The 12328-nt window shown below is 38.7% G+C and overlaps 1 protein-coding gene across 2 annotated transcripts in view; it reads left to right on the forward strand.

Annotated features, from left to right (window-relative positions):
- Positions 1-11992, forward strand: part of pif1 (PIF1 5'-to-3' DNA helicase homolog (S. cerevisiae)) — a 28283-nt gene extending 16291 nt beyond the window's left edge. Inside the window, exons 1-13 of one of the 2 annotated variants that reach the window (XM_088429896.1) lie at positions 831-848; positions 1550-2110; positions 2966-3089; positions 3946-4071; positions 4138-4291; positions 4438-4552; positions 5302-5408; positions 5482-5621; positions 6679-6785; positions 7577-7664; positions 9005-9150; positions 11146-11337; positions 11850-11992. In XM_088429896.1, the coding sequence (XP_088286022.1) occupies positions 1562-2110; positions 2966-3089; positions 3946-4071; positions 4138-4291; positions 4438-4552; positions 5302-5408; positions 5482-5621; positions 6679-6785; positions 7577-7664; positions 9005-9150; positions 11146-11337; positions 11850-11900 (1899 nt within the window). In that variant the 5' untranslated portion in view covers positions 831-848; positions 1550-1561 and the 3' untranslated portion in view covers positions 11901-11992. Of the gene's footprint in view, positions 1-830; positions 849-1549; positions 2111-2965; positions 3090-3945; positions 4072-4137; positions 4292-4437; positions 4553-5301; positions 5409-5481; positions 5622-6678; positions 6786-7576; positions 7665-9004; positions 9151-11145; positions 11338-11849 lie in introns of those variants that run through there. The other variant, XM_088429895.1, reaches the window with a different exon arrangement.
- Positions 11993-12328: the final 336 nt, after the last annotated feature.

Consider the following 12328-nt stretch of genomic DNA (forward strand, 5'->3'; position numbering starts at 1 on the left):
AATATCTAAAATGTCTCCAGTTATTAGGAAATGTTTAAATATTTGTATTTAAAGGGCAAAATATCCAAAACACTTGTGCTATTACGCAAAGTAAATGAGTGGGTGGATATTAAAGTGTTATACAACGCTGTGATTGTTGCATTTTAAATTTACTGCACTGACATATGTGTAAATGCATGCAAAATATGTACTCAAGTCAATTTATATTTGCAAAAAGAGCAATACGAATAATTAGTTCCAACAAATCAATTATTTCTACAGTTCAAAATAGTCTGCTAATTATGTTGAAAGCTCACAAAAAATTGCTAATCAATATTAAGGGTAATTGAATTGAAGAAACGAAATGAAAAATGATTGAAGTTAGTTATCAAGGTTTTGCGTAAGAGTTTATGATGTTGGAATGGTTTGCGTTTGGATGCGCTTCAGCGTCTACTCAATAATAAAACCCAAATATCGTGTTTATTTTACAGCTATGGCATAAGTTAAACTTAAGTTTGTTGTACCTACATTGACCGAGTATGCCCCATCTTTTTATAATACTGTATACTGTACGTGTTGATTGAAATATTTTTTTTTTAATTTTTCTAAGATAAAAGAAAACAAAACGTTTTGATCCGACTTCCGTAAATACAAACTTCTCGTGACGTTTCAAACATCCCATCAAACAATTGGTCAGCAAAGTCACAAGGGACCCTCCTCTCGCATTTTCATTGGCTATCTATTTAAATCGCCTCGCGCTGATTGGCTTAAAGTCTCTCATCTGATTGGTTTGAAACTCGCACGCGACAATTTGAAATCGGCGTTTCGCGAGAACCGGAAAAGACTTGGAAGATTGGTGCAAACGGCAGGTAAAAACTTTTTATTAACAAAGAATCGATTGCGTATTTCAGTGATTTGAACATCGTTATGTTTTGTTTGACGTAATTGGATGATGCGCGGTAGCTCGTCACGTCATTTGTACTTTCTGAATGAGTATGTCAGATTGCATTCTTATTTCAGCGTGATACAATTTCAGCGGATGAAAACAACAATCGCACCCAATTTTGCAAATCCACGTGGGCAAATAGTACAATTAAACTCATATATATTTTTTATCGTTTAAAGCGTTTGCCGTTTTAATTAATGCATGGGACAAATGAATGGGCAAAGTTCCCCAAACAACAACTGATAATTTTAAAGAAATTGATATCCTAATATAGTCCACAACATTCTATTTAAATACCAGTACGCGTATGAGTACCGGTAGTCACCGATGCCAAGTAGCCAACTACCTTTTGATAAGCAAAATTACCCCCCAAACAACAACAGATCATTTTTTAAGAAATAGATATCTCTTCTAATGTTGCGTTTTCTTTAAAATTTCAGTAATTTTAGATTCTTTGAATTTGTAATTTTCTGTGAGTGCTCATAAAACTGCACCTTTTGACAAATACTTTGAAGATACTAGTATCAGCTTCCAGGCTTGAAATAATCGGTATCTGTACTTGCCCACCCCTTATAGCTTCAAATGGAGATTTTCATAACTTTTTTTTTTCTTTTTTTTTTTCAGAAAGTTGCTGGAATGTCTGGCGAGGAGGAGAGCGAGGCTCAGCTGCAGTGTTGCGTAACGACGGAGCACCTGAACGCCTCGGGGCAAGCCACCCGGAGGCAGGTCATCCGCAAAGCCTCGGTTCTTCTGGGTCGCAACGAGTTCCGGGAGCTCGTCCTTCGCGTCCACGACGGCAAAATGCCGCAAAATTACCCACTGAAGGACTTCAAATTATTCACCAAGTTCGCCCGCGAGGGCAAGTGCACGGTCAAAGTGCTCCCGGCAAACATCCAGGTGCTCATCTCCAACTGCCCCCCTGAGCAGCTGGACCTCTTCCTGAGGACTCTTAGCATCAAACACCGGGCCGGGCTGGGCGACAAAACGCTGAGCGGGCGAGAGAAGCTCAAAGCCGGCCTGCCCCGCAGCTTCGATGCCATCAGCCCGATCCAGCAAAAAGACATCCAGAAGGTCGAGGAACTTCGAGGTCGCTTGCCACCTCGAGGTCTTTCGGACCGCACTAATCGGACCGCCGGCGCTGGGCAGCAGGTCAAAAGGCCCAGGAGTGACTGTAACTTCAGCCCTGTGAGTAGAACTACTTCACTGTTTTCCGATACAGCCTTCAGGCCAGATTCGACTGTCTACAAAAAATATTCTTTGTAAAAATGATAATCGACTGCAGAATTAATTACGTAACACATCACCAATAGGACTAGGTGATATGGACTTCAAAACCCTGCAACTCTTTTGCGGATTTTCATATACAGTATGACCAAAACTTTTTTTATTGCATGTTTAGCATGCTCTTCTTCTTGCAATTTTTCTCTATTTATTGCATGTTTATTTTGCTAATTTTCCTTCATTTTTTTCCCTGTAAACCACATGAGACAAAACAAATTGATTTTATGTTTTTTTTTAAGAAACAAATGAATACAAAGTTAAATTAAAATAAACAAATAAAAAAAATCAATTCCTACCAAGCGGATTGCAGATTGTGGGGAATTTTGTGGATACCCTGCCACAAACAAAAGAGTATTTTATGATATTGCTAAAAGTATTAGTCCAACTCAATTGTTTTTGTTTTTAGTCTTATACTTCAATGAACATTTTGCACAGGATTTATTTGGTTCTAATTTGACGGCACAGGATTTGTTTGATTCAAATTTGACGGGATTGTTATCAAAGCGGTGTGAGATTTAGAAGGCATTCAAAACCAGTTTGATTCTGTTTTTCCTCCTCTGGGTTTTGCTTATTTTTTTTTGTATTACCATAGAAGACGTCCTTACTTATATGTCAAGATAAAATTCCCATTAAAAATCTATTTTAATTTCTAAACAATAACGCACTATATTTTTTGTAAAATTATGCAGTCATGTTTTTTTAATTGACCAGGCTGTTTCAACGTGAGTTTTTTTTTTAAAATTATTATTATAATTCTAGGTAAAAACCAATCCCTGCAAGAAAGCTGTCCTGTCCCTGCCAAATCGTAAGCTGAACAAAGGACAGGCTGCCGTCCTCCGTGCCGTACTGAGTGGAAAGAACGTCTTCTTCACGGGCAGTGCGGGTATGAATGAAGCTTCCCGTGTCCTTCCATTTTTTTTCAAACACATTTATATTCTGTGCCAGTGTTTAGTGCATTATATCGTCACTTTGTGCAGTATTTTGACCATTTTGGGTCATTTTCTTCCACATCATTCTCTCAGTGCTTTAACCAAGGGATTGCACATTTATGGTAGTGTGATAATAAGTGGCTGTGCCATGTCAAACTGGTTGAAATTTCAGCTCCCTAGTGTTTTCTTTCAATGCTTTCCCTTTAATGTAAAGAGCAAAAGTTTTGACTAAAATCTGCACAAGGGTTAACTCTTTCAGTGCCACGGATGAGAATTTCCGTCATGTAAAATACTTAGATTGTGTGCCAATGACAAGACTACATCTCCATGTTTTTTTTTTTTTCGTGGCCTCTTAATATTAAGCCAATCAAGCACTGTAATAGTGTAGTTATATACAAACATATATGCAAACTGTTAGTTTAAAACACATTTTCACTGTAAATGTTCATGTTTGATCAAAGGAAAGAACTGTAGACATGGTTCATATGCCACTAAAACAGAAAAATATGATTGTCAAAGTCACTGTTGTGCAGAAAAAAAATCTTTTCATTTCTCCCTTAGTCTATCATGGCTTACTGTCACTCAAACGATCTATTTTCAAACAGTTATTACTAAAGAAGAGAATTCGGTAGAATCTTACTTTCTTTTTCTCGGTAAAGAAAGGAGTCCAAAGCCTTCATATGATACCACTTATGTTTCCATAGACACAGCACACAATATTTTCTTGACCTTAAAAAGGCTCAAAAGCAACTGGCACTTTAGGGGTCGCCTTTTCGGATTGAAAGAGTTAATTGCGGAGTATACTTTTAGGTACGGGAAAGTCCTTCCTGCTGAAGAGAATAATTGGCTCACTTCCTCCAAAGAGCACGTTTGCCACCGCCAGCACCGGGGTGGCCGCATGTCACATCGGAGGAACAACGCTGCATAACTTTGCAGGTCAGTCATCAAGCTGAGCTTCAACTTCCTGATCAAGCATTTACTGCACTTGTGGCGTGCATCTAGGTATTGGATCAGGCTCCGCCCCTCTGGAACAGTGTATCGAGCTGGCCCAGAGGCCCGGGGTGCTCCAGCACTGGAGCAGCTGCAGACACCTCATCATTGATGAGATCTCCATGGTGGACGCCGCTTTCTTTGACAAACTGGAGGCTGTGGCCAGGTAAGATCCATAAATCTAAATTAACAGCAACACGGAATGTTGGCGCATCATCTTAACACACAATCTGTGTTTATGTTCAATAAACTCAATCGATGATTTTTCTTTTCCTTTTTTATGTCCAACAAATATTCCCTCTTCATTCGCAGGTCAGTGAGGAGGTCCACTCAACCTTTTGGGGGTATCCAGCTGATCATATGCGGGGATTTCCTTCAGTTGCCTCCTGTTTCCAAGGGGAAGGAAAAGGCCAAGTTTTGTTTCCAGGTACAGTGACGCCAATGCAAATGGCTTGATTTTGTTGACGCATCTAGAAGAAATATTTCAAAGTTAACAAGCAAAAAATGTACCGGTGCTCAAAGCGCATACAAATAATGTCATTTAATGAATGGTTTGAGGGTTTAAGTTTGAACATTTTGAGCACTGTTGATGTAGAAAAGACATTAGCAAAAAACATACTTTTATTTATTTATTTTTAATGGAAATGGGCAGAGAAATGGTTTGGGGAAAACTAAAATGACCCATAGTCCATCAGCACAGGTTTTTTTCGTTTTGAACTGTCTGGCGGAATTAAACTGCCCTTTCTGCATGCTAATATCACGTCGAACACCGTTAACACACATTTTAAACACATTATCTACAAGGCAAAATGCATACGGTCTCTTACCAAAGGAGGGTTGCTCACTACCATTGCACGACCGTAATTCTTAAACATGGTTGTTCATAATCACACACAATTCTAAAATTGATGCACAACGGGCTCAGAGAATGCGCTACTGCTAATTAGCAGTGCATGCAAAATAGCATTAGCCACAATTGCTGCGTTTGTAGCATTTTGAAGTGGAGTGTTTCTAAAACATGAAATTGTGTTAGTTTGATTCTGTTTTTTGAATCATATGATCAGTTAAAAGTAAGAGGAGCTGAACAAAGAGAATCCGTCCAGTGTAGGGTCATCCTGATTTTTTTAATTTTTTTTACAGGAGCTCATGTATAACGTTCCCTCTTTTATTCCTTAGGCCAGATGTTGGCATAAAGTCATCCAGGTCAACTTGGAGCTAACGGAGGTGCGCCGGCAAACGGATCAGACATTCATCTCCCTCCTCCAGGCAATAAGAGTGGGAAGGTAATTTTCTAATCGCCTGGCCTCCCAACTAAAACAAAGTGGCCGGCCAAACGACGTGCTTAACCCGGCGCAGGGTGACGGAGGAGGTGACCAATAAATTGATTGAAAGCGCCGACCATCAGATCGACAGGGACGGTATCGTAGCAACCAGGCTGTGCACACATAAGGATGATGTGGAGCTCACCAATGACAACAAGCTACAGCAGCTGCCAGGTATCACACCTTTACTCTCACTTACTCACATCTTTGGCGGCTTTTCTGCTGCTATCCCGCTGAAAATTGGCACAAACTAGTTGCCTTGTGTCATGAATCCTGTTGTTTTGCCGACGTCACTTCCATCCGTGGTCTTTAAAATTTGGAAAAGTTAACGGTTGGGCTTGGAACTTTCAGAATGAACTTAAAACGCTAATCTCAAGTAGAGCATCTTAAAAATCATAGTATATACCTTAAAAACAATTTGTGCTAATTAATTTGGATTTTTGCTATGTGCGCTAACCAATTTTCCGCAAGTAGCAGCAGTCAACAGTAAATATATTGTTGAAAAATATTCATATAAAAACATATGAACAAATAAAGTAAAATAAATTACTTTTTGGTCCAATATATATATATATATATATATATATATATATATATATATATATATATATATATATATATATATATATATATATATATATATATATTATAATTATAATTTTCCTTGAATTTCATGAAATGAATGGAAATCTCTGATCATTTTACCATTTTTTCATAAAATACATAGTAAGATGAGCTATAAATTAACAAACAAATAAATAATGCAATGAAGCACACATATCCAGAGGAAGGAAAATGCCCCAGTCAAAATATGTGGTTGAACAATTTCTTTTCAAGGAGTACAGTGAAGTGCAAATGAATACGATAGCGCTGTAGTGCTTGATTTTGGACACTAGATGGCACCCACGTAAGGACCTACATTGCATAAAAAGCAATCTATTTTGCACAGGTGTGGCAACTGGCCACTTCTGCTTGTACGTTGCAGCGCTCATTAGGGGATCGCTTGTAAAAGTAAGAATTTTCGGCTATTGATTATAGACAGCGGATTAATGGGTTGGATCCTGTTCATTTTTTTAATTCTTCACAAGATCATCTTGCTGGCAGGATTAAACCTCCACGCGTGGCACGTCTGGCCCACGGGCCATGCGTTAGACACCTCTGTTCTAGGTGATCTTAGTTTGACTGTCTTGGAAATTTTGGATGTACATTTAAACGCTTTCTTGTTCATCAGGGTCAACACGAGTGTTTGAGGCTATAGACAGCGATCCGACCTTGGTGAAGACTATCGACGCCCTTAGCCCCGTCAGCAGACTTCTTCATCTTAAAGTCGGAGCTCAGGTTTGTATTAGTTGGACTTGATGGAAATTCAAACAGTCACAAACATATGCGGGCTTCCACAATCATTTTTGCAATGGCGTCGCTGGTGCTACCGATTTGGTCTGACGCTTTTTTGGGAAGGTACAGCATGATCTTTGCTCCTATATAGTCATCTCAAATTACATGTTTCACAATGTAAAGATTGACCTTTATTTGAGATAGGATATTTGCAAAATATTTTATTTTCACTAGAACTTTCCGCAACAAGTAGCTGCTGGCAAAAGACATCAATTATTTTACATTGGTTCTACATTAATTTATTGAGTGCTGAAAGGGCAGCTCTCATAGTGCGATGAGGCGCTCTAATGCAGCGTTTACCCACCAGGGGCATATAAGCACATTGCAGGCAATATTAGAATCTCATTAAAACTCGAGTGACTGGTGAAAATGAAATAAAACTGCATAGTATGACTCTTCATAGTTTTCTTAAGCGTTTTAACGCCTATTTAAAATTAACTTATTTCAAAGCGCTCCAGTTTTGTTGTTGGTAATGATTAGATTTTGTTTAGTTCTTCTTTTTATTCATTACTATAGCAACTACTACAATACAATACTACTACAAGATGGAAGCCGAGTTTCTCTTGGTTTTAAATGTCCAATTGCATTTGAATGCACCATACGTACCACATACGTATGTAGCTGCCAGCACTAGCACCAGAAAATTGCCGTACCGTACCTGACAGCGGGGCAGTAGTGTTCAGCCCTGTTTGTTTTGTAACGTTGTCATTGTTACCTTCATCCTCCTCTCCTAGGTCATGCTGACGAAGAACCTGGACATCACTCGAGGCCTGGTGAACGGAGCCCGAGGGGTCGTGGTGGCGTTTGAGCCGGGAAAACACGGTTAGCGCAGACTTATTTTATTATTGCAAGCATAGCCTAGAACGTTCAGAGGTAATTCTCTAAATGTATTTGGGAAAACTTTATCCCCTAGGGCCTAGTAAGTTTTTAGGGGTTGTACTAAAAAGCTGTGGTTCTCAAATGGGGGCACGAGTACCCCTGGGGGAGGTACGTGAAGTTACTTCAAGGGGTTACGTGAGATTTTAACAGTGTCGCTGCAGGTATCTAATCTCAGTAAATGTTTTTAAACATGTGACATGAACTGTACCGTTTATTTTCAAGTTGAGAGCAAATGAAATGGAACATGAAGCAACTTATTGCAAAGGTGTGCAAAACATTTGAAGCTTTACACGTAAATGCATGGTAACACAATTTATCAGCAGGTGACTCAGAACTACTTTTCGTCCAAACTTTTTTTTTTTTCATGCAAAAGTGTTTCATGCTTATTACAGGATCCTTATCTGAAAAATATTTCCTATAGTACATCATTGGAAAGAGGTTGAGAACCACTAAAGTGAGGAATGATGCCAAGCCAGCAGTTATTTTTATTCTTTTTTGCACTACAAGTCTAAACACTGTGTTTTAATTTTTGTTTGTGGAATACAAAGCAGCAAATTCCAAACGTTTTAGTCCATCTTAGGAGGCGGCCATCTCGAAAATGATATTACAGTTTTTCAGGGCTCAAGTAAGGATCAATCAATTATTTTTTTTTTCCCTTATTCTAATCATGTCCATGATCTAAAGATGGCAGTGGTCTGGTCTGGGGATGCTTTGACGCTTCAGGACCTGGACAAGTTGCTTTGATTCATGGAACAATGAATGGGGCAATTTTTGGTGGCTCTACCAACCTCTCTACCCATGACCCGACTGTGATGTCATTTTTAGTGGACAGCAAGTGGCAAAATGGATGACCGAGGAGATTTTGCTGAGTCATCCATACTCTGCATGCACCATGTTAATCATAATATTGTGTTTTGATTATTGCAGGTGCATAGGACGTATTTTAGGGGAAGAAATTGGGGGGCGTGGCCTCCCCCCTCAAGCATTAATAATAATAGTTTCTACCGGAAAGTGAAGTCATTTATAGTTTCCTTTCAAAAAAAAAATTAAAAAGTGAGTTGTTTCAAAGTCCTTTTTTTTCTGGAAAATGTTAAAGGCTCACTGAAACTTCAAGATGACAGATAATATCTGATATAAATGAGGAAAGAGCCGTAATCGAATGACTTCTTAGTCGTAGTCTATCACACTTTATATTTGCTGTCAAGTAAAAGAACGATTTAAATGGCTCCATCCATTCGGAGCTTGTAAGTGCTCATTTAAAAGAGAGCTGATTTTTCTTTCAGGACTCCCACGCGTGCGCTTCCTGTGCGGCGCGACCGAGGTGCTGAAGCCTGAACGCTGGGCGTTCAAGTCCGGGGGCGGGGCCCACCTCGGCCGACAGCAGTTGCCGCTCAAACTGGCCTGGGCCATTTCCATCCACAAGAGCCAGGTGTCCTAATAAGATTACGCCAAAAAAATGATGCAGGAATGACCTCATGTAGCTTTAATGGATTAGATGACGGTGCACTTTTCTTTCTTTCAAAAATTGGATTAACTCCCTCCTCGAAAAAAAACAAACAAAACAAACAATTTCTATTCTCTTGTTGTCCTTGCTAACGTAAAGCGTGATGACTTCATTTCAAGGTAACTCACGCAGCAGGAGCATAAATTTAATCCGAACGTCAGGGCAAACAAGTTCAAATTTTCATGCAAGCAAAAACCAGTGGGGACGCAATAATGGTCGCTGAATCGCTTCATCAATAGAGAGGGACATAAAAGTCCAGACGTTGTCTTCGCCCTCGGGGGGGGGGCCGGTTGTAAAGTCGACCTTTAACTTCTCCTGCGCGCTTTCCCAGTAATGCTGAAAGAAAGATGTCTCAGCTTCCAACTGTGTCAAGAAAGAGAAAGCATGACTTGCCCTTGACGTCAAATTTTTTCAGTCCTCCACAGATTGGCTATGAACCAAATTCCCATGCATGACCGTGTGGAATCATTCTGATCATAGAAATATAAGGCTTGACAATAAATCAAATTAATTCAATTAAATTGGCATTGTAACATCAAAGAATTGAAAATGAGCTAAATGGTGAAATCGAGATTTTGCAAAAGTGGTGGAATATTGGATGTGTGATTGATTGATTACTTCATTTAATATGATGCTCGTATTATTATTATATTTTGCCATTTTTAGGAGTAAACAGTGAATATTTTGTCATAGGTAACTTCTTAACGCTTTAAAATACTTGGAAAAAATATATAATGAAGTCCCTGGGATTGAATGTCTGGACTGTTAAAAACGTCAAATTACGTCTTTGGGATTGAATGAGTTAATTTGATAGCTAATATTTTTTTCATAGAATTAATGCTTTCATAATTATTTCATTTTTGCTGTTGATTGAAATGACATCATATGTGCCGAAGATCAATCAACCACAGTTCAGCTAACGAACATCACATGACCAACTGCTCATTCATGATTGGTCTTTACCTGAGCCTTCAGTAGAGATAATGTCATTTTTGGTCAACGGCAAGTAGAAAATTTGTTTTGAAAGGAATTCGTTATACATGGAAAATAGTCATCAAAATAATTATAAATAAAAGATTAATTATTTTTACATGCTATTAATATGCTAAAATTGCAAATTAAATGCACTGTTGCAGGGTATACAAAAGAAATGTTTATGTTCAAACTGATTTTAAGTTAGTATTCATTACTTTTTTGGGATTAAATGTCTGGATTAAAAAAAAAAAAACGTAAAATTACATCTTTGGCATTGGATGAGTTAATTGACACTTTTTTTTTTTCATACAATTAATAGTATTTTGTCTCCCTAACCAAAATTTCAATATGTTAACCTCGCGCTGAGCAAACACCGATAATTTAATACATATGTTATATATGTTTGAGATAACATGTATATTTTTCTTTATCATGGGTCTAAAATAATGTCAGTTTTTGCGTGAGTTTGTGTGACTTTTGTGATTATCGTCTGTCTACATGTGTTGCGCCGCTTTTTCTGTATTTCCCAATCCCAGTTTTCTCATTCTCATCTCTAGTTGTTCTTTTTAGTCCGAGAATAGCTACCATGGTGGTAGATGTTGCCTCTTATTATTCCGGCCCACGAGTAAGCCTTCACAAATCACTCAGCTGTCATGATGGCGCGTTCCAATATCCTGACCTCAGAATGTTGTACAATTGGTTTGAGACCAAAAAAAAAAACAAAAAATGAGAGAGAGACTGGGCCCTCAAGGTAATTGAGTTCATTTGTCACTAGCTCCGTGTCAGCAATGTTTAATCTACAGCATACATGTATCCCCGAGGAGGAAATGAGATCAGTGAGGAGAGGCGATCGGAGCGAGACGAGTGGACAGGCCAGAGCGCTTTCCGCCCTGTCCGCAATTGTCTTAACAATCCACTTAATGGGTCCTCCTTCATTTCTGTCAGGGGATGACGCTGGACTGCGTGGAAATCTCCCTGGCGCGCGTCTTCGAGAGCGGGCAGGCCTACGTGGCCTTGTCTCGGGCTCGGAGTTTGGAGGGGCTGAGGGTGATGGACTTTAACCCAGGTGTGGTCCGGGCGAACCCGGACGTTCTCGTCTTCTACAAGAAGCTGAGGAAGGAGAGGATGCTGATGCAGGTGGGCAAACAATTACAGTTAGGTTTTTCTTGTTTTTTTTCAGCGTTCTGAGCCTTGCTTTAGCTTTACCCCAGAGCTTCTCAATTATATTTTTCCAAGCCCCACCCCCAGGATAGAAAGAACTTTCCCCCCTTGTCCCCCCCACTCGACGCCGCTGACTATAAGATTTATTATCTATAAAAATTGTTTAAGTATACCTAAATATGTATCCTTTTTAACATCAACAAAAGAAAAAAGCAATATAATTCAACTTTCTACATTTTTTTTTAAAACGTTTATATGGTACAGCTTAGTCTAACACTGAAAAAAATAACCAAACGCATTAAGGTTCGTAAAAGTTCGTAAGAGGGGGAGTTCGTAAACCGGGGGCCCACTGTATTTAAATTTTGTAGCAATGTGACTTGCCTTTTTGTTTTCAATTGAAGGAAATGTATTTCAGACACAAAAATGAAAAAAAGTGACAGAGTTAAACACAACAAAACAAAGCCCTTGTTTTATTTGTGTGTCCTCAGACTGCCATCGATGACTACGCTGATATAAACAACAGAGAGAACATCTGGTGAGAATTCTGCGTCATCGCATTGAAACTTTGGGTCACACTGCCATCATGTGGTCAGCAGTCATGTTTTTAAAACCTTGCCAATTTTACTATTTTTATTTATTGCGATTGTTGTGTCAAATAAAGATTTTTGTCGACTCATATTTTGATGTTACTCTGAGAGTTGAGTATGAAAGGGTCCCTAAATTTCACGTCTAATTTTGAGACAATTTGGACCACCACTTAATAGAATTTTATGTTTGTCAATTGAACACTGCATAGCAACACATTTTGATTTAATTTTCATTTAAAAAGCAAAGTTTTGAAAGTGAACTAAATTGTAAACTAAATCTTTTGCTAAAATGGGGGATTGCGGATGGTTGTTTTACAAGAAATGTTTACAATAGGTACTAGCGTCTTCATTGTGGCATTTAAAAGGACAGTCCATTTATT

This window comes from Hippichthys cyanospilos, chromosome 12 (genome assembly GCF_059441005.1).
Source record: "Hippichthys cyanospilos isolate Australia breed blue-spotted pipefish chromosome 12, RoL_Hcya_1.0, whole genome shotgun sequence".
In the NCBI taxonomy this organism is placed as follows: domain Eukaryota; kingdom Metazoa; phylum Chordata; class Actinopteri; order Syngnathiformes; family Syngnathidae; genus Hippichthys; species Hippichthys cyanospilos.